Genomic DNA, 26,980 nt, shown 5'->3' on the forward strand with positions numbered 1-26,980 from the left:
CAACAAATACCAATATTCAAGTTTTCATGTACAGTGGAACCTTGGTTACAGAATGCCTCCCTTTTTGAACAAATCAGTTGTTCAAGTTGAACAAAATTTTGAACTCATTATTGCTTCAGTTGCAGTACCATAATTTGGTTCTAGAACAAAATTACTTGATTTCAAATATCAAAAGACATAGCAAAAGCTGCTGCTTATTACTAATTCATAGTTTCTATTAATATTTATTTCATTTTCATATATTTGGAGGAAAGATACAGTGTGAGACAGTAATTCAGTCTTTGAAATAAAGTAAATGTGATCCCTTTGAAGAGCCTTGATCTAAACAAACAGTTTTTGACAATAAAGAGTAATCCCAAGCCACTTGTGGCTATTTTGATGACCCCTAATGCCATCACTACTGCACAACTGCATTTTCCCAGTAGCTTTTCCCAGCAGCAAGATGTCTAAGTGTTATGATCACCTTCATTTTATTGGTAAGTGGGCTGCTCCTCTCTTTGTCGCTCTATTAGGGTTCCCTCACTAGATCGGTGACAAAGAGAATACCTGCACAGTCTAAACAGTACCTTCTGATGAATTCTGTGTCACTAAGTTCATTGAATACATCCTTTCTGGATAAATAATTTGTGAGCTGGAAATGTTGTGAAGCAGCCATCTTGATTGCGGGAGTATCTGTCATAAGCTGCTAAGCCAGGACAGACTAGTGTCTGGGAATAATATTAATCCACATTATATTGATTCCTATGGAGAAAAACAATTTCAGTTTTTTAACATTTTGGATTTTGAACAGCATTCAGGAATGAATTAAGTTCAATAACCAAGGTTCCACTGTATTTGCAAAAATGGCTGATGTCTATTACTCAAAATCTTTCCCATCAGCCCTTCACCATCAAGCTCGGTCCCCACAACCTCACATAGTGCCTTCTGTCACACTTCTATCTGTCAAACCAGATCATATACCAAAGTGGGTTATAATTCCTTACCAAACTCATCACATTTCACACTACATGGCTTTAAACTTACACACACACAAACACACACTCACTGCCTTCCCTAACTTTCATACATCACTTTGAGTAAAACTCTACATATAGTACTAAGTTACACTTTCATTCATTATCCTAGATTAGGGTCCTCACATTGCATTGAGTCAGTGAGTCATTGTCAAATACAATCTATCCTAAGTCACTGCCCTCCAAAAAACATTAAGATGCACACCCACATGTTATTCTGAGTCACAGTCCTACATATGATCGTGGGTTACAGCACCACACAGCACTGGGTTATACCTCCACTAACCACCTGACTCTTAGCACCACACGCCATCCAGGGTCAAAGCCTAACACACAGTATCAGGGTGGACTTTCACAAAGCATCCTAGATTTTACCCACATACTATCTTGGGTTACATACTACAGGCAAAACCACACTACTTGGCCATGCTGCTCCATACCCAAACTCAAAGATATCCTCGCCCATAATGTACTCCCACATGTGGCCCATGATGGGGGCATCAGCCCTGAGGAGACATCAAGAAGTTTTCTTGAGTAAGAACAAATTCTAAATAACTTGAAAAGAAAACAGTAAGTGAATCTTCATACATAGGATACTTCTTGCCCAAGAAAAGTAATCTGTAAGAAGTGAAAAAATGCTGAGATGAAATGATTATAATCTAACCCATGTAACCTGCTACATTTGCACTCTGACTAAACACTGGTGACCAACAGAAAGCACAAAGAAATTAATAAAAAAGGCCAGCTGTAGCAAAAACATGTTCTACATTCCTGTCACATGCTAGTATTGGGGCACAGAAAAGCAAGAGACAGCAAAAGGGACATACTGGACAGAAGACATGGAGTACATGGCAGAGAGACATATGGCCCCACTATTAACATTCTAAAAATCAGAGAAAAAGAAAGATGAGAAGAATGCAGTTTCAGCAATATGCAAGAAAGATGTCAGGTGCCAAATGTTGTGCAGAAATAAAAGTGGCAGAGGCAGAGCATTGGCTGTACAGGCTGGTCCAGTGCTTCATTTCTGCCCTGCTACACTTGTCATCCATTCCTGGTGAGGCATGACAGTGAAAGCAAAAAGGGAGATGGACAAAGCTAAGGAAGGCACTCTCACCCTAGTGCTATGAGGTCCTCAGTAAGAACATATTCCCAGAGGTGAGACATGATGGCTGCATCAGCCCTGTAAGGAGGAAGAAAGTAGGGACGACTGGCATTAACAAAAGAACACAAAGAGATGGACGTAACCACTGCCACTGTGCTCCATCCAGGATCTGTGTGATGGGAGACAGCAGAAACAGCACCAGGAGTAACAGCAGCAACAGCAGCAGGGAGGGATGGGAAATAGACTGCTCATTGACAACAACATAAACATCACCTACAGCTACTAGAAGTCAAGTTTTATGTAAAGTTCACAGTGTAATATGTTGAAAACACACATACATACATGTGTGTGTGTGTGTGTGTGTGTGTGTGTGTGTGTGTGTGTGTGTGTGTGTGTGTGTGTGTGTGTGTGTGTGTGTGTGTGTGTGTGTGTGTGTGTGTGTGTGTGTGTGTGTGTGTGTGTGCACATGCATGCATGTGTTTCTGAGCACATGTGTGCATGGGTACAGTCTTACCTTTTAGACATAATTAAATAACACATGTTCAAGAATGTCATCAAATTAATACTCCAAACCAGGATACTAATAGCAAGGTAATGTCTTATGAATGATAGCTACAGGAATTCAGAAAAAAAAAACCAAACACATCAATAAGTTAGTTAAGACTGGAACAAATTATATTACTTCTGTCTAGACAAAATACTATTGCTACATATAATTATTTAAAACAAAATTGCAAAAATGAGAGGTCCAGGATAAAAGCAATCAAAAGTTTGTACTTACCAGCTGTGTTCTGCATTAAACCCAATCTGAAATGTACAAGGAGAAAGGATTGTAGAATTTGCCATTTCATAACTGCACTGATCACAAATGAACAGCAGAAGTGCACACAGCATTTTTATTAAAATTAGTGTTAAAATATTTCAAACATGCCAATAATGTGTAAGAACTGGTTGAAAAAGAAATCCAGCACACTATGAAATAAGATGCATGCACCAGACAGACATCACTGTAAAGGGTTGCAGCCCAGCCAGGGAATTTATGTCTTGTCTCAGCTTTTTCCTCTGCATGGGATGTTAGCATGATATATAAATGGGCAAACAGATAAATAGATAGATAGTACAAATGGAGACTACCTGCACTCATACACCAGTTCAATTTTGTGTTCTTGTATTAAACTGATAATGGAAAAGAACAACTGAGGAGAAAAATTTAAAAAGACCTGAGCTATGGTGGTAACTATTTATATGGAGTTAAGAATGACTCACCCGTCCATTTTTCATGACAATGACGTTGAAAGATTTATCATACCAGCGGTCATACCCCTTGCCATGCAACATAGCTCGTCCAAAGCGGTCCAGTTGCGTGGGATCATCAGGGCTATAGTCATACTCATCCTCTTCCAACACCACCACAAAGGCTGATTTCTCTGTATCACACAAAACAACCACTTATAAACAAGCATAACACCTATCTAACATGCAATAAACATTTAAATTTTCATCATCTCTCTCTCTCTCTCTCTCTCTCTCTAAGATGCTGCTCCACACATTTTTCCCAAATCCACATCTTATTTCTCATCTCTTATAAAGTCATAAAACATTTCACATGTTTTGACTGCTCTTCCAACCATCACATCCACACCACAAGCACCTACAAGATAACACATCTCTACTGTCTTGGGCCTTTATTTCTTTCTTCCATGACTAAGCCTTACTTGCATATCAAGTATACAACTAGTTTTCCATACATATACCCAGACACCTTAAAAACAGGACAAGCCAACATAGCATGACATATGGTTTAACTACTGCATTTGCTGTCTGATGGAATCATATAGGCTGATGGTATGACTGATTTGTTAGGCTATTACTTTTTCCACATGTCAGTTTTCCAAAGTCAAGTTTTAAGAAAAGCAGGAGTGGTATGGAATCTTTATAATGACATGACCTACAGTGAAAAATAATTTTATAATTGAGTCCTTACCAATGTCCTTCAGTGAGCTATAGTTGACACCTTTGCTGAAGAACTTGGTGCGTGCCTCAGCCCAGGGTGTGCGCTCTCCTGCAGTTAGAGCTCCAAGGGTGGCTTCTCCCTTTTCTGGGACACTCTCATCAGCTAGAATCCTGTCAAACTGCCTGTAATCCAGGAAAGTAAAGATTATCTGTTATCCAAGAATGACAATTACTTAAGAACTCAAGAAATTAAGTATTAACGTAATAACACCAAACAATAAAAATCACATTAATATGAAAAAATTCCATAATTATCAAATATAATTTTATTTTTCCTATATTACTATATTACTACATTTCAAAACTTAAAAAATGTTAGTGATATTGAGCTGGAAAGAATGTAAGGATTAACATAAACAGATATCCAAGTCATGTGCTCACTATAATGAAATGTTATGTAACAGTGTAACAAGAATAATATTACCTATCTACTAAATACCCTACTGAGATCCCCTTTAGGTAGCATAACCAAAAAAATCTTATTCTATTGTAAAAATAAGAAAGAAAAAGGGAAAAGGAGAGGATTCCCAGACCTCTCATTCAATCTCTTTTAGTCACTTTTTACAATACACAAGGTATACAGAGGCAATATTCTTCTAACCAACCCACTAAGTGTACAAACAGCATGTGTCCTACCACAGTGTAACTTAATAAAAATACTAACATTTGGAGTTCCTTGGGATTGAGCAGCCGACCCTTATAATAGCAGGGCATCTTGAAGAAGCGGCCAGCATGGTACACAGTGATGTGGGTTGAGTCACTGAAATGTACAATTTTGTCTGTCTGCACCCCAGGTACACGGGTGGTGTTGAAGGTCCGCTCATACTGATATGAGCACAGTGGAACCATGTTTTGAGCCATTATCTGCAGAGAGAGACAGCGAGAGAGAGAGAGAGAGAGAGAGAGAGAGAGAGAGAGAGAGAGAGAGAGAGAGAGAGAGAGAGAGAGAGAGAGAGAGAGAGAGAGAGAGAGAGAGAGAGAGAGAGAGAGGAAAAACTTATTCAGTACATAAATTATGATACATAAATCAAAGTAAAATCAGAGAATGCAGTTTTTTTTTTTTTATGTAGGAGGGACACTGGCCAAGGGCAACAAAAATCCAATAAAAAAAAAAATGCCCACTGAAATGCCAGTCCCATAAAAGGGTCCAAAGCGGTAGTCAAAAATTGAAGGATAAGTGTCTTGAAACCTCCCTCTTGAAGGAATTCAAGTCATAAGAAGATGGGAATACAGAAGCAGGCAGAGAGTTCCAGAGTTTACCAGAGAAAGGGATGAATGATTGAGAATACTGCTTAACTCTTGTGTTAGAGAGATGGACAGAATAGGGGTGAGAGAAAGAAGAAAATCTTGTGCAGTGAGTCCGCGGGAGGAGGGAAGGCATGCAGTTAGCAAGATCAGAAGAGCAGTTAGCATGAAAATAGTGGTAGAAGACAGCTAGAGATGCAACACTGTGGTGATGAGAGAGAGGCTGAAGACGGTCAGTTAGAAGAGAGGGGTTGATGAGATGAAAAGCTTTTGATTCCACCCTGTCTAGAAGAGCAGTATGAGTGGAACCCCCCCCAGACATGTGAAGCATACTCCGTACATGGATGGATAAAGCCCTTGTACAGAGTTAGTAGCCGGGGGGGGGTGAGAAAAACTGGCAGAGATGTCTCAGAACGCCTAATTTCATAGAAGCCGTTTTAGCTAAAGATGAGATGTGAAATTTTCAGTTCAAATTATAAGTAAAGGACAGACCAAGGATGTTCAGTGTAGAAGATGGGGGACAGTTGAGTGTCATTGAAGAAGAGGGGATAGTTGTCTGGAAGGTTGTGTCGAGTTGATAGATGGAGGAATTGAGTTTTTGAGGCATTGAACAATACCAAGTTTGCCCTGCCCCAATCAGAAATTTTAGAGAGATCAGAAGTCAAGTGTTCTGTGGCTTCCCTGCATGAAATGTTTATTTCCTGAAGGGTTGGACATCTATGAAAAGATGTGGAAAAGTGCAGGGTGGTATCATCAGCGTAGGAGTGAATAGGACAAGAAGTTTGGTTTAGATCATTAATGAATAATAAGAAGAGAGTAGGTGACAGGACAGAACCCTGAGGAACACCACCGTTAATAGATTTAGGAGAAGAACAGTGACCGTCTGCCACAGCAGCAATAGAGCGATTAGAAAGGAAACTTGAGATGAAGTTCCAGAGAGAAGGATAGAAGCCGTAGGAGGGTAGTTTGGAAATCAAAGTTTTGTGCCAGACACTATCAAAATCTTTTGATATGCTTCTGGCCTTCAACACCAGCCAAATAGTAATATCACAAATTCTCAAGTTATATTCTCTGCTAAGCAAAGGATACCAGTGTGAAAAGATCATACAAACTTGTCTCCATCAGGCAATTCAGTTTGAACTTATGACCCTTTCAGAGAATTCTGCTGAGGCAGACTCTAGTTCAGTGAACATGAAAAAAAGTTTACAATAAAATTTTATCCATGTTAAAACCATGTGTACCATCACTTAAGAACTTTACTCTTGCATCATAAAGTTAGGCATTTCTCTGTTAAGCACAATAATCAACATCACCAAAGCATCAAGGACAGTATGCAGTGGTATGATTACAACAGTCCTCACCGGCTGAAGCTGCTGCCTGTCTACAAGGCGACGGAAAAGGAAGGCAGCATGTGTCACATTGGCTGCCCGAGCTGCCTGAAGGTGAGTGGGGTGCAGCAAGATGGCATCTGTGCCATAGAAGTTGGAATTGACCATGATGGGAGACCTTCCTCGCAGATATACAAACTCCTCCCACCAATCTGTTACATAATTGGTGGACCACCAAGACTTCAGCACTAGGTACCTATCAAATAAGAAAGGCAAATCTTAGCTTTATATTTTTTTCCTTACCCTAAGGATTAAGTAGATGAAAAATCATTCTGGAACAGATACCATCAAAGTAAGCAAGTTAAAGGTACAATGAACATGAAGAGAGGAAAAACTTACCACAGTATCATCATAATGGATAAATTAAATAATTACACCAATTTATTTGAAATTATGCATCTCCCTTCATATTTCATCACCACTGGAGCCTGCATGCAAGAAACAGACTTAGGCAAACAAACAATTATTCAATGAATCAAAGACATAATATACATAAAAAAAGACTAGCACACAGACAGGTAAATATATGCATCTACTTTATAGTATACATAAATTTTAAAACTGATACTCTAATGATATTTAGTATATGGAAGGGCTCATCATTCACACTTATAAAATGTATGCATGATGCAAAAAGAATGCAACAATAATATTTACTTGGATTTCTGGTAGTAAAAAAAAAAAATCCTTACAACACACAAGATTTGAAATACCTATAGGCAATTTCATATACAGTGAAAACAAGCATAATCAAATTAAGAATGTGTTAATATTCTTGTCCATTACAATATATGAAACCAAAGAACTGTTCCAACATATATTCTGGATAGAGAATTCCCATATTCCTTGCAAGTCCTAAAAAAATTTAAAGTATTATTCTAATTTTACATCTAACTGAAACACTTTACATCTAATAAAAAATAAACCTCCTTCTCACCTCTGCAACTTTTTGCCGATACCAGCCTGGAAGTCCTTTGCCAAACCCTGCATGCGAACATAGTTTTCATCGTCCATCAGTGGCCGCACACTGCGTAGGTACTGTAGCACAAAGTATTAACAATTATACCAACTGCTTGTGACATTCCATGACCTTCTTCGAGCCCTCAAAGACTCTACTAAGATAATAAATAATTTTATCAAAAAACTAACTATATCTAAAATCTTTAACTTTAGCCTAGTATTCAAGTTTTATGATTTTTTCAAAAGTTCTATAATTTTTTTGCAAAAAGAGAAGGATGACAGTGATGTTTATTTTAATCTTAATAAAGATTTATTCTGAATTAATAATAAGTCTTGTATTTTATCTTTCCCATCAGTTATTCAATCTCTAGTTGCTTTCTCACAAGGTTGAAACTTCAGATAAATTTCTCAGTGCTTCAGAACACAAAGCTTTCCACTTGTTCCCCCTGCAATAAGACCCACCCTGGACATGGTGAGGGAGAGAGATGGCAGTGGCAGACGGGGCAGGGATCCCTGATAGGAGTATAACATGGGCCGAGAGAACTTAGTGAGCAATTTAACAGCCAGGATCCAAAGTTTTGTTGTAATACTCATCTTACCACCACGTCCACGAGTCTCATACATCCATCCTGCAAGTGAATGGCAATGATCTTCAGCAATGTTGAGTATTTCTTTATGCATGTCTATCACACACACACACACACACACACACACACACACACACACACACACACACACAAGAAATAAAGAAGCCAGATACTTAAAGAAATAAAAAAAAAAAAAAAGGGAGATAAGAAAAATGTTTGAACAACATGAATAATTACACCTCCCACAGAGGTATTATTATTTTATGATGAGGAAGGGAAAAATGTGATAGCAGCATGGAATAAACAACAGCTGAAAGAAAGACAAGATAAATATAAGTACAGAGTCAATCTTCTTTAAGTTCTTATGTAACCATACCTTCAAGATACAGAATGCTAATACATCATGGTCTTAATGCAATTAAAACTTAGCATAATGAATTCATAAGCTCACCTTTGTACATATAGAGTAGTCTTAGGGAGTACTTCATGAACATAATAGCACCCATCCAGCAGCCACATGCAATGATGGAACAGCAAGCCACACTTTGGGCTGGTTCCTCTCTGCACAATATAAACATACACATTACATATCAGGATATCAGGCACAGATAGATAAAGAGAAAATGAAGACATGATTTATGCATATATTTTCTTAGTATAATGTGCAATATACAATAATAGAAGTTTTAATCTTCAATCACATTATATCAATTCTCTTAAATACTTTCACGGTGGATGAAATTTTAACCAGATGTACTTTAAGTGTTTTTTCACTGCACATGATGACAAAACCATTACATTACTCACAACTTTATGTGGTGCTTAATTTTGTCTATTAGACCTAGGGAGATGTCAAATCCAGAGGCATACTGGTCCCGGGCAAGGTAGAGGGCATTGTAGCCTCCCACAGTGAGAGCCAGGGAAGAGATGGAGGCGGGAAACAGACCGCATTGCACATTGTTCTGTTAGTGCACAATGGATGGAAAAGCTTATGTATCTGGATAAAAAATGGTCTCATCAAGCAATTGCCTGTTTATTTTTATACTGAAAAGTGGAAAAGAAAAAAATTGTAAGCTGATAATTCTTGTATACAATACTAGGACCCCATAAACAATAATGCTATATAAAATACATAAAAAAGAACATTGAAAACAAAGATCTCTTTCTTTCTCTCTGAATTTTGATATTCAACTGAGTTTCCCTCCACAAGCCTTACTTTACTAGATGCACAAGTGCTCTCCACTCAAAATTTTTGAAAGTAAGAATTTTTTCTTTTGTTTTGAATACCTTCTTGATTATTCCATACTATACAGTATATGTTAGCTTTAATCACAATATCAACCTACTTACAGTCTAACTTTGATGGCAAACAGAATGGTCTAGTGCTCTTAGTAATATGATATCCATTACTTTAGTTTGGTGAACTCAATAAACTCCAGTTCTATATCAGTGCCAATGAATGACTACATAAAGAGACCTACATAATCAGTCAATATTTCCATAATATAGGCACACATGTACAGCAAACAGCAAAAGGTCAACGCACCACAAAACGGTGGATGTTCCGGCGCCATGAGCGCAAGCCAGAGTGCCAGATAACATGCAGCACTTCCCGGTCATAGTTGACATGAACACCTTCATGGGTGATGGCAAAGGAGAATGCAACTGCTGAGTGAGCCTCTGCCATCCCTGCTGCTGCTGCCCACCCCACTCACAGTACTGTTCAGGAAACAAAACAGTTATGAGTATCTTGAGATTAGTTGCAGAGCTTCAAGCATGTCAAAGGGCAATTTAGTCTCTTTACTGACAGTATTTGATAAGAATGTTTTGTGGAATACCAGGTGGAATTTCCTAAAATCTACTAATGAGAAAAGTCCCAACACAGTTATCAATCTTCAATTAACCTGCATTCCGCATCTGACTGAATAATTCCAGTGATTTATCTTATTTTCAGATCATATCTTTGAAGTTGCTTTGATGTGCAAGCCTACTTCATTCTTCTTCCACAGTACAAAGTGCAAAGGTGATGACTGATAAGTGTTGTCTCATATCTATGTGGACATTTTCTGACACAAAGTTCTAAAAAATGAATTGAAGAATAAAAGTAAAGAGAAGGAAAGGATGGAGTTCTTGTAGGTTGTAAGATGGTGAAAAAAATTTGGAAAAGTGACTCAGAACATTTCATGACAGTAGGGAAAGACAGTGTTAAATATGAGCATGAAACCAGGTAGAAGGCAAGCATTTGTGCACAGAAGACTTGATAGAGACAGAGAAAATAAGAACCAGACTGGAGTGGTAAAGCTGTAAATATACATGTACAAACTAGTCATATTAAAATACTGAGGAAATGTGGTGGTAGCATTGATACTTTTGACAAGTGACCTTGATTGGAAGAAAATGGAAGTATAGGACCAGGTAAGTGGAGTGGAGTGCCTCTACATGAAAATAAAGGCAGTAAAGTGTGTGTGTGTGTGTGTGTGTGTGTGTGTGTGTGTGTGTGTGTGTATATATATATATATATATATATATATATATATATATATATATATATATATATATATATATATATATATATATATATATATATATATATATATATATATATATATATATATATATAATTACTAATCTACCAACCAGGTCTGGTGGGTCTTAGGTGGACAGGTTGCCAGAGAGTGTAATATGTGTTGTGATGAAGAAAAAATAGGTACTGCAGTTTGTAATAGGTAATCAGACATGACTTGCATTATGCAAGATGGTGTTGTTAAGTGATATATGTAAAATGTTATGTGTAGTGTTGTTTGAGGTGCTGCATGATATGAGATTTTGTATTATCAATTGACAGTAATTGCAGTGTGGTGTTGTGTGCTGATATAATAATATATATGTGTGTGTGTGTATATATATATATATATATATATATATATATATATATATATATATATATATATATATATATATATATATATATATATATATATATATTAGTGAAATATGTAAAATGTTATGTGTAGTAATGTTTGAGGTGCTGTGTGATATTAGATTTTGCATTATCAATTGACGGTAATTGCAGTGTAGTGCTGCATGCTGATATAATAGAATGTGGTATGTAGTAGATTAGTAATATATATATATATATATATATATATATATATATATATATATATATATATATATATATATATATATATATATATATATATATATATATATATATATATATGTATATACATATATACATATACATATATATATATATATATATATATATATATATATATATATATATATATATATATATATATATATATATATATATATATATATATATATATATATATATATATATATATATATATATAATTACTAATCTACTACATACCACATTCTATTATATCAGCACACAACACCACACTGCAATTACCATCAATTGATAATACAAAATCTAATATCACACAGCACCTCAAACAATACTACACATAACATTTTACATATTTCACTTAACAACACCATCTTGCATAATGCAAGTCATGTCTGATTACCCATTACAAACTGCAATACCTTTTTCTCTTCATCACACACATGACAAGGAGGAGAAAGTGGAAAAGCATCACAACACATATTACACTCTCTGGCAACCTGTCCACCCAAGACCTACCAGACCTGGCACAATGCCAATCCAATCCCCATCACACAACACTAGCTACTCTCACATCAGCTGGCACTACAGGGCATACACAGGCTGAGGCACTGCCAAGCTAGGGTCATCCCTGGCATATCAAACAACAAGCCAAGCCAAGTTCTGTTTATAGCCTCAGCTTGTGTGAGAGACAATTATGACTTAATACCCACCAAATTGTAAGAAATCTCAGTTTTGTCTATAATTAGTCCTTTCCTTTCTTGACTGTATTTTAGCAACAGTGACTGAATTATAAAATCCCTCAAGTTTTATCACTGCAATACAGAATCTCCCATTCACCACACAAGCATATACAAATTGAAAATCAAACAAAATACAAAAATTACAACAAAGAAAACAAATAAATCTTAAGTGAAACATATAAAATAAAACAGAACAAGAATATAAACAAAATACAGAAAGAAGTCATTCTTTCAATCCAAGCATCAGCACATCTGCATGATCATCAAGTCTTGTATCACAGAAACACAAAAGGTTCTGCAGCCTTGCCAGGAGCATCTCTCCCAAGAAGAAACACTGTTGTCCCTTTAAACACATACTTATAAAAACTTGTTAGACAGCTAGATCCAGAGAAAGGAGACAGAACTCTCTCTACCAGTTCCCAACACACCTACACAAAACCAGCACTCTCCTGCCAGGTTATTGGGGATTCGTACAAGGCACAAATCTCAGTTATTATTCTCTTCACCACCAGCCTCCATCTCAACAAATACTCTTGTTACCTATCATATTTTCTCTCTCTCTCTCACACACACACACACACACACACACCTAGAAAGAACCACCATAAAAATATAAATAATGTGACAGGAAGGATAATGAAAAATTACAAGTTAACATTTTCTCCTTCCCCTCTTCAAGCAAATTTTCTACATCATCATAACAATGACCATCTTTATGAAAAATAAAAAAAGGCATTATACCTTTGGCCTCACCATTCTGACTTGCTAGCATATACAAGTATATATATATATATATATATATATATATATATATATATATATATATATATATATATATATATATATATATATATATATATATATATATATATATATATATATATATATATATATATATATATATATATATATATATATATATATATATATATATATTGATGAATAATGATGATGATAACATGCATGTTATCAAGTTTTGTGTTTTAATATAACAACCAAACAAGTCACTACAGCCTAAAGAAAAGTGATCAGGAATCCCTGGTCAAAAAATATATACGTTATTAAATACACACATTACCGTTAAACAAACAAACCCTCCTTGAGTCCCTTATCACCATGCTTCATCTACACACCATTCAGACATAAGAAAGAGGACACTGAAGACCAAGTGTGCAGAAACTTCCCTATGATGAAGCACTGTCTACAGATAACATGTTGATGCTTCATTTTCATTAAGGAAGACATGGAAGAGGAGGAGGAGGATAAAGAAAAGAAGCATAAACAGAAGCAGAAACAGAAGGCCTCCAGTGAACTAATTTGCCCACTATACCAAGCAGTTGCATAATAACTAAAATTGCAATGAATGCCACAATTAAAAATAAGGTCTTGAATACTAAGAAAATGACACAATGAATGAAGATATAAAAAAAAATGTGCAGATTTATGAATGTTATCATATGAAAAATTACCATTGCTTTTTACTGAAGTAGTTAAACCTTTTATTCCTTCCTTAGAAACCACCTCCCAACAAGTAAACACAGGAACTCTCTCACCCTTTCACTGCTATTAGACACCTGGTTCCTTCATAACAAGCCACACTTCCAGACAACTATCCTCTCTTCTTCAATGAAACTCAACTGTCCCCCATCTACACTGAACATCCTCAGTCTGTCTTTTACTTATAATCTAAACTGGAAACTTCACATCTCATCTCTAGCTAAAACAGCTTCTATGAAGTTAGGCATTCTGAGACACCACCAGTTTTTCTCATCTGCCCTCAGCTGCTAACTCAGTACAGGGGCTTTATCTGTCCATGTATGGAGTATGCTTCACATGTATGGGGGAGTTCCGCTCATATCCCTATTTTAGACAGGGTAGAATTAAAAGATTTTCATCTTATCAACTCCTTTCCTCTAACTGACTGTCTTCAACCTCTTTCTCTTTGCCGCAATGTTGCATCTTTTGCTATCTTTTATCACTATTTTCATGCTAATTACTCTTCTGATTTTGCTAACTGCATGCCTTCCCTCGTTCCATGGCCCTGCTGCACAAAACTTTCTACTTTTTCTCATCCCTATTCTGTTCATCTCTCAAATGCAAGAGTTATCCAGTATTCTTAATCATTCATCCCTTTCTCTGGTAAACTCTGGAACTCCCTGCCTGCTTCAGTATTCCCTCCTTCCTATGATTTGAACTCTTTCAAGAGGGGTTTCAAGACACATATATTCAATTTTCGGTGATTCTCTTAACATCTCTTTTTGGGGCTGGCGCCCCCCCCCCAAAAAAATTTTGTTTTCCTTAGCCAGTTACCCTTTTATGAAAAAAAAAAAAAAAAAAAGCTTGTGAACATTTTACTGGCTATATATTGGAAAATCTAGTCTTTAAATCTCTTTCCCTTCCTTATAGGTTTTGTAAAACTGTGTACAGTTCTTTCAGTAGTGTGAATTGTTGCATATCACAGTGAAAGAGTGAAATCCTTATTCCCCGCCATGCTTGTAACCAATTCCTATCAAGATTTCAAAACTTAACTGGCCAATCAATTTGAAACTTTTAAGAATGGCAAATGAGTAGACTTTTTTTTTCCACTTACTAGTGTTCTTGGCCAGGCTCCTTCACATTAAAATAAAAGGAAATCCATATATAACTGCACTGATGTGAAGAAACTTTACCCAAAGAAACACAACAAGATAAAACTTGTTCACATTATCATAAACATTTCTTAATGAAATCACATGAATATGTACACCAAAAAAGAAAAAAAATAATAATACAGTAATAACAACAACAACAACAACAACAACAACAACAACAACAACAACAACAATAATAATAATAACAATAATAACAACAACAACAACAACAACAACAACAACAACAACAACAACAACAATACAATACTTGTTCATGCTATAGCATGTCAGTATACAAGCACTCAACACACCTTCCCTCTGGCACTGAGATTCTAACCCCGATGTGAAGCAATACAAAAGTAAATTGCAAGAAATACATATAGAGTTATGGAGAGAGAGAGAGAGAGAGAGAGAGAGAGAGAGAGAGAGAGAGAGAGAGAGAGAGAGAGAGAGAGAGAGAGAGAGAGAGAGGAATAAATAATAGAAAAAAAGATATACAAGACTCTGCTTCATAAATCATATACATCAATTGCTACACCCACAACTTGAAATTAGCTATCTTATGTAAATAACACCCTATTCAGTATTAAAATTAGTATAAGCTGTGTCATAATTGTTAAGAAAATTGTTCTGTGGAGCTAAAAAGTTTGTTTATCTAAATGTATATTTGTGAAACTTTTTAACAAACAAAAACAATGTATTTTATCAGGCTAATCATAATTTTCAATCTCACGGCTTCTGATACTGCATCACTAGTCCACTAAGTATGTAGGCCAGATAAGGTTGACACCATAAAGACTGATAAGTGCATTAGATCTAAAGCTGATAAGACAATACAAGGAAACTCTATACTCGGCTCTGTTTTACCTGCATTCAAGGACTATGATAAAATGTGAAAGAAATTAGGAATACTAGACAATAGTGCCTGTGACTGAGAAGGCAAGCATGACAAGTAACTAGAAAAGAGACATCAATTTTTCAATTACATATCTAGAGAAATGAACTGAAACAGACTTTACACTTTAGTTGCATGGCCATCTAAAGGAGTGAGCTTATAAGAAAAGTTGGAAGAGCAACCATATAACAGCTCACTAATACGAGTAGTTATGAGTACGGAGAAGCATATACACAGAGAGAAGCACACATTCATTGTGTTTGGAAATCTGCACTGTGAAAAGCAAAAATGAGCTGTGAACACTAATTTCCTAGTATTGGTAAATGTTCACAACTTCCAACCTCTTAAACCACTGTACCAATCCTCTGGCTGAAACACTTTTTTTTACTTCCCCTCCCTTTATCACTTCCTTTCCTACACACACACACACACACACACATACACAAACACACTCTTAGACTTGAAGAAAGTGTCTGACAAAGTACCACACTGTAGACTGCTATAGAAGATAAAAAAAAAATATGGAAAAATTTGAGGAAGACTGTTGGAGTAGATGGAGGATTATCTAGATGATAGATAGATAAGAACTGTAATACAAGACCAAAATTCATCATGGCAGAAGGTAACTAGTGGTGTCCCACAGGTGTCAGTGTTGGGACCAATAATGTTTGTAATATATGTGAATAACATCAATGAAGAAATAGATAGTTATATGAACTTATTTGTGAATGATGCTAAGCTGATGAGAAGGGTAGATAATGTAAATGATTGTATGGTACTGCAAGATGATTTAAATAAGATAAATAGATAGAGTAAATCTTGGCAAATGGAATTCAATTTAAGTAAATGTAAAGTAATGGAGTTTGGTAAGAGTAAGAAAAGAATACAATATCATTATGAGATGGATGGTGTGAAGTTAAAGAAGTCAAAAGAGGAAGTGGATTTGGGAGTAACAGTTACTGAAAATCTGACTCTGGACATAGACATTGATAAAATTACTGGAGAGACAATGAATTTGTTAAAAAAATAAGAATGGCATCATCATATTTGGATGAAAGAATGATAAAAAAAAGTTGTTGATTTCCATGATAAGACCAAGATTGGAAAATGTGGTAGTGGTGTGGTCTCCTCATACAGAGAGGAATATTATAAAATTAGAAAGAGTACAAAGAGCAGTCACTAAGATGGTTCCTGAGTTCATTAAGTCAACCTATGAAGAGAGATTAAAAATGTTGGAAATTCCTATCCTTGAAAATAGGAGAGAGAGAGAGAGAGAGAGAGAGGAGATTTAATAAACATCTATAGAATGATAAATGGTATATAAAATGTGGACAAAGAATATTTTATAAATTTAGACACAGAGTACAAGGGGACAGAGTAAGAAGTTGAAGAAGGTTAACTGTAGAAGAGACATCAAGAAGTATAGTTTTCCTCAAGAAGTGTGAACAAATGGAATTAACTCAGTGTAGACAATGTCAATGCCGTAACTGTACATGCTTTTAAGACCAAACTGGATAGATACGGAGACAGGAGAATGTGAGATTACTCCCCACCTGTAAACCACAACTAAGCAAACTAGGTAAATACACACATGCACAATTATCATCAATCTGCAGTCAAGCATGTCATAATTCTTGGTTTATAATAAATGCCTCTAAAACACAGAGTAGTCCTGATGATTGCATGATGTTGATATCATCCTCAGTTTGCTTACACACTGCTCACTCTGTCAGTTAAACTCCGCAACAAAATTAATGTATGAATTTTATTGCTGATTGGATCTTAATGATAAAAAGAAAGAGACAAACAAACAAAAAACATTGACAAACTACAGGTCTTGACATATGCTATTTCATAAATGTACTTGAGCTCACACATCATAACACCAATGGATTCAAAGTGGTGTCATAACTATCCTGAATGGGCAATGGCACTGTGCATAATACAGATACCACCCCTATCCTGATCTATGTGCCTGCAGTCTCACACTCTGCTTCTTTGCCTTCAGGACTCTCTCTCTCTCTCTCTCTCTCTCTCTCTCTCTCTCTCTCTCTATCCATATTTCATACTCACTAGCATCACTGCATTATACAATTATAAAGATATATGGTTATTTATATGTATGTATGCAAGTAAATAGGTGTGCACAGATATGGGTGGAGTTTGCATGGTCACACCATTCATATCACACAACATAGAACTTTCCATGGACAGTTAATTGCCACTGATACAACAATAAAGAATTTCACTTTTATCACTGTTTAGTGCACTTGACACTGGAATCAATTATTTGTATCCATGTAGGCTACCACTAAAATACTTCCATGGATGTGAATGCAATATATATATATATATATATATATATATATATATATATATATATATATATATATATATATATATATATATATATATATATATATATATATATATCTTTAAATGTGATGGTTAACTCAGCTTTTATTAATGAGTCCAGCAGCAATGTGCAGCCAGCCAATTCCACCTTGGCTACAACACACTATTGAAGAAGTGTTAAAAAACCTGAAATCACAATCTAGCAAAAATTATTAGCTTCTGTGAAGTCATAAACCTAATTACAAGAGAAAAGGACAATCATACGATATAAAGGAAACACCTTAAAGAAGTTAATAAATACTGAGTTAGCCATCACATTTAATGAAACACATATATAACATAAGATGAAGTGGAGACGTGGCCGTGAATGATGATTTTGGATGACATATAAACACTGGAAATCACCACAGCCCAGATCAATGATCATGGGTCATGACAGTATGGTCTTGGCAGTGTAATTCCCTACTTTCCTGAGATAGCATTTCTCATAAATGAAGTTTCATAACATATCTTGAGGACCATTTTTTTCCATACCATGAGCAAAAAGCTATTATGGTGTCGTCTCATAACATTTTATTCTTGCTTATCACACTACTTCCCACCACTGTAGTATTTGTATGGAAAAATTTATGAGCTTCAAAATTAATATTTCTGCAGCTGAAGAGGCATAGCTTGGGAAAGGTGGCTGTTATGGCACCAACTAATCAGCCATGATGACGTGGCCACTAACTATGGTCACCATAAATGAAGATGATCTGGAGGCCATGCCCTTTGCTTCCACCCAACTTCCACCAGGACAGCTGGTTGATGCACTCAATGTCCTTTCCATTTCCCAATATTTTTCACACTTAAGATATTTTCAGTCACATATAAATTAGTCTTGCCTTAAGCTGATTTTTTTTAAATGTCCATACAAACATAATATTAATAGTTAAACAAACTTTTAGGATATTTCTTAAAATCAGCTAGAGGCAAACCTGACTGATATGACTGAAAACCATCAATGGGTGGGATTTCTGGATTAGCTTACCCTGCAGCAAAAAGTTGTCAAATCACATATAAATGTGAATGTTCAACTACACATGGATATTCAACTGGTCACAGCAAAAGAGATTCACACTCTATATTCCCAGCAATCATGCCAATTGACAGACTGTGGTGCCATACTTTGCCTGTTCATGTGTAGAGGGCTACATCACGTAATGCAGTGATTCTCAGCCATGGGTAAATTTAAACCTTGGTGGTAAAACATTACATGGCAGGTGGTAAATAATTGATGTACCTGATAATTGAATAATAATTCATTTAAATTTCATTTTGTAAAATGAGAAAGAGAGCGAAAATGCTAAGTGTGTGTGTGTGTGTGTGTGAGGGAAAGAGGGAAGGGGAGGAGGGAGGGATAGTATCAGTCAATCCTGTCCATTCCAGTTCAATCCTGTTTGGGATTTTTTTTTATGTGGAAGTAAGGGGGTACATGGAGGAATACATCAAACTGAGGGGGTTGATGATGGAGGACAGGTTGAGAATCCAAGAAATAAAGCATGTCTGGTTCTTCCTAAATCAGACAAAATACAACCACACCAAATCACAAAAAAGAATGATGTCCCTCACACAAGGCTCTGCCTGCCTCCTCAACCCACCATAACTGACATCATTATAGGGGCACCAGCCCCTCGATCCCTGCCAGAATTCATATAACCTAGCAAATTTCATTGTTGTTTTCCATGGTCAGTAGGCATCATTCACCTACGGCTGTCTGTTGCTCACCCAGCCAGCTGTTCCCCTATGGAAAGAGCTCAGAGCTCATACTGATCCATCTTTGAATAAGACTGAGATCAATTACATGTTTGCTGGATCACACATGTGCAATCAGTGCAAGTGGCAGGTAGCTAAGAGGTTACTTTGATAAGACCAGCTAAACATATACTTTGATAAAGAAAACTCAGTCTCGCCATAGCTTCATCAGTCAGTCACATGAGATCTACAGTCCTTACCTGGTACACCCATTCTTCTCCCTTGGTCAACTCTTTAACAACAAGCTCCCTCCATTACTTAACATTACCAAGGAGATATGGGCTCTGTTATCTGGAGAACCAACTGTACTATCCAAAAATCTATTTTACAGGGTGGATAAAAAAAATGTTACCATTATAAAATTCTTGTAATTTTCACAAAAAAAAAAAAACTATCATATTTCTCTTATTTTCATGAGACTCAAAGCTGAAACCTTAGATTTTCATCCAAAATCATAAATGGATCCATCTTGATATTCAGTACAAGAAATGGTAAAGATTGTGGATACCCATTCTGTGATTACATCAGTAGTCCTCACTCAGTAACAACTTTCTGCAGTGTGAGCTTGTACACTAAATCTTGTAGGGAAATATGTGAAGATTTTGGTGTATAATGCATCTTACAGTAGTCCTTTGAGAGATCAGCCTCCTGTGATAAACATCTTGTTGATTTCCTTGGTAATTCCTCCAAACATTGTCTGAGTCTCAATACTGTTGTCTGTCCTTGCAGACTGTAGCCGACCAGTCCTTTATTTTTATTCCCAACACTTCCTATTTCCCTAAATTAGTCAATTAGACGCCTCTCCTGCACTGAATATTAAGTTGCTGGATGTATACATGCTTTTGGATGAAAATCTAAGGCTAAAGCTATGGTTCTCCTGGAAATAAGAGAAATATGTTATTTTTTTGTGGAAATGACAAGAATTTTAAAATGGTTACTTTTCTTGGTCCATCCTGTAAATCAATATAGTAAACACACTATAATACCAGAGCAGAAATCTTGCTAGCAGATCCTCTATTTCCATAATAATATGAATGTGATTCAGTCACACCGAACATATACTTAATAAGATCAGATGCTGCAATAAGCCCTGTTCCTTCGCTGATAATATCCCACCACCTACTACCATGAAGTGTGCATCACCTGAAGTCATAAGCCTAAAAACAACTTTTCAGAAGAGCCTACCCAGGTAAGTGTGAACCTCACACCTAAGGCTCACTACCACACATCAAGCAAGTCTACAGGCACATAAGAGAAACTTTACACTCGAAATAGGATATTTAAGGATCGTCGCCAAGGAGAAAGTCTTGGTCCATCATAGTACTTTCACCACACTCTACTTTCTCCCATTTCAGGAATTGCGATGCGAATCAAATCTCAAGTGTTCTGTTGCTCTCACCACTCGATGCACTCACACTCACTCGATCACAGATTCCATTAAGCACAAAGGGAAGTACATGAAAACAATGAATTACCGAGAAGACCACGGAACGTCTAACTTCACCCACTTCCAGCCCCGGAGTGACCCACAGCCGCAGATCCGCACTCTCCGGCTCTCGGGCCTCGGCTACACACACACACACACACACAGCCTGTCCCAACCTCTAAACCTCAGGATAACCTCGTTTATGATATCCGTCGCGCAGTTTGATATGGACCTTAATGTGCTAAGGTGCCATGTCTGTTTCTGTATGATAACTCTATTTTGGTCACAGTGTGTCATTTTGCACCTCACATGCACATTTGCGCAGGTTACTTTTATGCGCGTGTTAAGCTTGTCAGGGCGTCCGGACACAATCGCTCTCATTCATGGGTTCTTTTATCAACAATGTACGTGATTGTGAAAAATATCGCTGACATTGTGTTGTATGTAAATCCATGTAACTCCTGCATGAGAGAGAGAGAGAGAGAGAGAGAGAGAGAGAGAGAGAGAGAGAGAATTTTATTAGTTTACTAATTTACTCACACAAGGGAGTTGTGAAATTGGCAGACTGCTCATCCTGTGACGGCAGCAGGCATCTCGTTTGGCACAAGAAAATAACTTGACAGATTTGCATTGTGCAGCACACGTGTCTACCTATAACGCACTACCTAAAAAGTGGCTATATTCTTCATAATGTCTTATTTTGGGAGAATATTTAGGCGATACTAGTTTATGTGGAGCAAGAACAATATAGTAGCAGTAGTAGTAGTAGTAGTAAAAATAACAACCATCATCATTATTATTATCATCACTGACAACAAATATACGAGTCACGCTGCTTTTATAATACCTGCCAGTCTTGCCGCCAAGGGCACAGCAGCTCCATCCCTCCATTCCTTATTAGTCTTACCGTATGATGACAGTTATTATCCATGCGATATTATCTCAAGAAGTGCTATATACAAATTTTCCGTGTGTATTTCGTTAAGTTTACAAATAGTTGTGCCTAGACTTGTTTGTAAAATGAGGGTCGTAAAGATTCGGTACAGTGTTATTTATCGTTTGTAATCCTTGTGTAATGTGCATCGTCAAAATGACTCGGAAAAATCCTCCGACACGGAACTATAGACCTTTTTTCCCCACTTTTTTTTTTTTTTTATAGGAACAACTTTTCCCTTTATTTATTTATTTTTTTATTTATTTATCTTTTTTTTTTTTTTTTTTTTTTTGTGTGTGTGTGTGTGTGTGTGTGTGTGTGTGTGTGTGTGTGTGTGTGTGTGTGTGTGTGAAGCTTGACCAAGGATATAAAAAAAATGGTCTTCCAAGAAATTAAAATAAAACCATTATATAATAGCAACACAAGTATAATAATAATGATAATAATAATAATAATAATAATAATAATAATAATAATAATAATAATAATAATAATAAGAAGAAGAAGAAGAAGAAATATTTCAAAACTTTTTGTACACGTATTGCAAAATTAACAGGTCATCGATATTATGAGAGCTATATCGAAGACGAAGATCCATGAAACAAACTGGACAAGAAAGTGGCTACCATGATCTAATAAGGACTTCCACTGACCTTGGTGGCAACAGATGTGTGCGTGAGAGACGTGATAAGGCGAACTTGATGAGGACTTCAGGGTTGGATGCCACGATCCGAGCACCCGGCTTCTGCTTATCAATTGTGTTTCAAGGCATGTCATGTTGGGCAACGCGTTCATTTACATATTATGATCTCAATTCAACAACGCATCACGTGCTTTTGGGAGATGACGTCACTGTGAGCTAATCACTGCGTTACACACTTCAGAATTTTCAAAAAATTGCACTGCAATTCCTGATATATGTTACTAATTTAGTATGTGGAGGGTACAAACTAAAGCATTTAATACTTTTATGGTGAAAAAGCCCAAACATCAGTTAAAACACCGTGAATCTACTCATCAAAATACAAGACGACAACAAACTTCAACTCATCCAGCAAGGTGAATACACGACAAACATTCCATAATCTTTTATTACTAGTTAAACAACTTTCTACATTTATAAATTTGCCGGTTCAGTTTGTTTTATTTTGTTAGCCAATATGGGGCTTCCGGGGCTAGATAATGCTTGTTCATATACAAATGAATAACACAATAATTACACACCTGTAAATTATGCCTCTTGAACATTTTCATCTCAACATGGATGTTGAAGTGGTGAAATGAGCTGGCATGATCTGCATCCGGTAGCTAAAATTAATGTAAATTTATATAAGTACACCCGTCTACTATTTTCGGATGAAACTATATATATATATATATATATATATATATATATATATATATATATATATATATATATATATATATATATATATATATATATATATATATATATATATATATATATATATATATATTTTTTTTTTTTTTTTTTTTTTTCTGTTAGATTTTGATGTGCCTTCAATTAATCAAGTATCCGTTTCCACCTCAAGTCAACTAACCTAGTTTAGTCCAAGTCCTGCAATATTATATTCCTTTACAATGAACTGCCAAGCCTCTCCTTCCGTTTTTCTTTCATTGAAAATCCATTTTTTTTTTTTTTTTTTTTTTTTTTGTCTTCCAAAATGTCTTTTCTGGCTTCAAAAAGTTCAGGCAACAACGCCTGTTCTCTTTTCGAGGAGTAACTGGTTGAAGTAGATTCTTTATTTTTCTATTATTATTATTATTATTATTATTATTATTATTATTATTATTATTATTATTATTATTATTATTATTATATGAAGATGTGAGGTAGATGTTTGTCTCCAAACAAGTCCGAGCGAGTTCCAAACAGAAAGAAGAGGAAGGTGAAGAAGCAACGATGACTATATGATCTGATCCTCGGTAGGGCATTAGGAAAACCTGGTAACAATGAAGGAGCCTCAGAAGGGCATTAATTAGGAAGACTTGGCAACAATGAAGGAGGTAGCGCCTCCTGATCCATGCCTACGTCTTTGAGTGTATAATACTTTGCAAAGAAAAGGCGATCAGGTGCCAGCTAATTACTCTAAAATGTCATGTGAATACCATATATTACTCCATAAGGAGTCAATGCATGACATAATATGAATAATGGATGTTATTTTGCAGAGAGAGAAAAAAAAAAGCAAAAATAGCTGTCTGCCTTTACCTGTAAATATCTCGGTTCATCTTTCTTTTTTCTTTTCCTTATTTCTTGCTAACCATTGTACCAATTGTAATGAAACTTTTTTTTTTTTTTTTTTTTTTGCATATGAAAGTTATAATAGTGCTATTTTGTGTTGGAAGCAGATTTTTTTTCATTTCTTTTTTTTTTTTTTAGATTTAGGTTCTTGATATTTATAAATTAGCAATATTTTCTAGACGACCAAAAGTTGAAAAATTCCGCGAGAAATTTTAATAAGCAAATTAAAAAATCCTTCCCAACAAATTGTTAATAATCGAATGTAGTTTACTTGCAGTTTTTTTTTTTATCAACTTTCCGTCAGAGATAACAGAAATATCACAATTTCCGTTGAAAAAAGAAAGAAGAAAAAATCGAAAACATTGTTAATGTAATTATTTATGAAGCGATATACTGTACTTAACATGTACCATCTCACTATTGTACATACTATACCCGAGATTCGAGAAAATCGGTTGATGAATAGTGATTTTAGGGTTTTGGCCAGATGGTCCCCTTAATGCATAAATTTGTCTAATTTTTTAGTCTTTGGTATGGACCTCGAGTGAATCTACACCTGAAGACAGAGGAGAGTGATCGACTTTACAAGTTTGTCACTTGTAAGCTATTAAGTGATGGCTCACTTAAGTAAGCGGGACACTGGTCAGTAGACCTTCCATCTCAGGGCGCTGGAGACAATGTGCTTGTGCTGTCGGGAACACGGCAGTGACCATCAAGGGGAGCAGGAAGAGAAGTGAGGTACGTCTGGCAGTCTTGCAATCTCCACCTAACTTGACTGTAAACAAATCTCTTTACCTGTGGGCCTGTGGCTGCGTGTCCTTCGGCGGCACCATCTGCTGGCACGTCAGGCACGGTGTGTAAGGAGCGGTTGTAGCAGGTAAGCCGCCGCCGTTGTGACCTTTGGCCAAGATCTTATTAAATCGAGGGGTTTAATGAAAATCATCTTGGTCTACTAATTTTAGTAAAATTTCACTCACCTGTCTCTATTCTTCTAGTTTTGAATTAATCTACCTGTTTTTTTTTATTTTTTATTTTTTTAGTCGTGATTCTACATATTTAATAAAGGCATTGGCAGTGAAACTGACTCCATCTAAACCTAACCTAACACAGCCTTAAGATGGAAATGCTAATGTTAATTAATTATTATCCAAAATTGGTTCAGGTGAAGTTTATAAAATGAATCTTGTGTGTCTATCTTTGGCTTGTGTATGGCAGAATATTGGGTTAGGTTTCATATAATTTTGTGTGATTTATGCCTACAAGACATGTCTCATAATTTTTTGCATATGATTTTGGACAGTCCTCTTTTGAGACTGGCATCTTTAGGTCTTTTTTGTTGCTTTGTCCTCTTACATGAGAATTTCTGATGATCTCTTTTTTGGATTGTATTCAATAGGGACTAACCCCTCATATGATTATTTTTTTTAATCTTTTTGTTGCTCTTGGCAAGGACCTCTCATGTGAAAAAAAAAAAAAAATCAAAGTTGACCTCTACTGTGGTCAGACAACAGAAGCCTGTATTCTTTAATATCTCAACACTTTATCTCATTTACAATCAAAAGATTAATACAAGAGTTAACCTGTATTCTCAATCATTCATCCTTTCTCTGGTAAACTCTGGAACTCCCTGCCTACTTCTGTATTTCCACTTTCCTCTTTCAAGAAGGTTTCAAGACACTTATCCTCCAATATTTGATTATTCTGTTTGACTTAACTTTAGGAACTGGCACTTAAGTGGGCCTTTTTTTTTTTTTCAAATTTTTATTGCCCTTTGCTAGTGTCCCTCTTACAAAAAAAAGACTGTAGTGGTTGATATTGAAGGCCTACAAGGATGTTTGTGTAACTCACTTTCTGGGTTTCCCCATTAAATTTTTATACAGATTGCTACGAAAGTCTTGTGGTATAGTGCCTGTGTTAGCAGCTCTTCACTATTCAAACCTTGCAGCTGGTGGTGGTCATGTATTTGTGTTCAACTCTGAAATTAGTGTTATTTCTTTATTCAAGGTGTGTTTCATTTTTTTCTCTTATTTTAATACTGACGTTAAGTCACTTCCTGGGAGAATGTTCCAGGATCTCACTACTTTTATAAAATATTTTCTTGCATCTCAGTTGCTTCTTAGGTATTGCTGTGCATTTGTGTGATGGTTTCATCTTTAGAAATATTCGTTGACACACTTTGGTATTGTGTATTCCCATCTTGGTTTTGAACACTTGTTGAATTTTGTCCCTACTATAAGCTAGTGTCTTCAAGTTCAGCTTTTTTTTTTTTTTTTTTTTTTTTTTTTCATTTTTCATTTGTAAGCTATTTCAGTGTTGGAATGAATCTGGTAGCCCTGCATTGTACATTTTTCTGTAATTTTAATGTCCTTGATCTTCTAAGGATACCATTTCTGATTAACAAATTTTAGGTGGGATCTTACCAGTGATGTATACATTATAAAGGCTTAAATATTTCCTTGTCTTTTGTGCTAATTGTTCTGATGAATCCTA

At 35.9% G+C, this 26,980-nt stretch overlaps 2 protein-coding genes across 8 annotated transcripts in view; one reads left to right on the plus strand and one right to left on the minus strand.

Annotated features, from left to right (window-relative positions):
* The window catches only part of LOC135109393 (carnitine O-palmitoyltransferase 1, liver isoform-like), a 33,183-nt gene extending 11,685 nt beyond the window's left edge, over positions 1 to 21,498 (minus strand). The window contains exons 1-12 of one of the 3 annotated variants that reach the window (XM_064020822.1): positions 21,340 to 21,498; positions 9,855 to 10,027; positions 9,116 to 9,270; positions 8,760 to 8,869; positions 8,184 to 8,350; positions 7,699 to 7,799; positions 6,735 to 6,957; positions 4,793 to 4,992; positions 4,100 to 4,251; positions 3,382 to 3,542; positions 2,897 to 2,922; positions 1,454 to 1,519 (exon numbers count right to left, since the gene is read on the minus strand). In XM_064020822.1, the coding sequence (XP_063876892.1) occupies positions 1,454 to 1,519; positions 2,897 to 2,922; positions 3,382 to 3,542; positions 4,100 to 4,251; positions 4,793 to 4,992; positions 6,735 to 6,957; positions 7,699 to 7,799; positions 8,184 to 8,350; positions 8,760 to 8,869; positions 9,116 to 9,270; positions 9,855 to 9,995 (1,502 nt within the window). In that variant the 5' untranslated portion in view covers positions 9,996 to 10,027; positions 21,340 to 21,498. Of the gene's footprint in view, positions 1 to 1,453; positions 1,520 to 2,127; positions 2,194 to 2,896; positions 2,923 to 3,381; positions 3,543 to 4,099; positions 4,252 to 4,792; positions 4,993 to 6,734; positions 6,958 to 7,698; positions 7,800 to 8,183; positions 8,351 to 8,759; positions 8,870 to 9,115; positions 9,271 to 9,854; positions 10,028 to 21,339 lie in introns of all 3 variants that reach the window. The other 2 variants (XM_064020815.1, XM_064020819.1) reach the window with 2 other exon arrangements.
* LOC135109372 (protein inturned-like) overlaps positions 20,991 to 26,980 on the plus strand; it is a 30,749-nt gene continuing 24,759 nt past the window's right edge. The window contains exons 1-2 of one of the 5 annotated variants that reach the window (XM_064020791.1): positions 20,991 to 21,053; positions 25,016 to 25,367. The gene's annotated coding sequence lies outside the window, so the exon portion shown is untranslated. Of the gene's footprint in view, positions 21,054 to 23,030; positions 23,284 to 24,754; positions 24,861 to 24,927; positions 25,368 to 26,980 lie in introns of those variants that run through there. The other 4 variants (XM_064020783.1, XM_064020765.1, XR_010272681.1 and 1 more) reach the window with 4 other exon arrangements.

Source organism: Scylla paramamosain, chromosome 2, assembly GCF_035594125.1.
Source record: "Scylla paramamosain isolate STU-SP2022 chromosome 2, ASM3559412v1, whole genome shotgun sequence".
Classification (NCBI taxonomy): domain Eukaryota; kingdom Metazoa; phylum Arthropoda; class Malacostraca; order Decapoda; family Portunidae; genus Scylla; species Scylla paramamosain.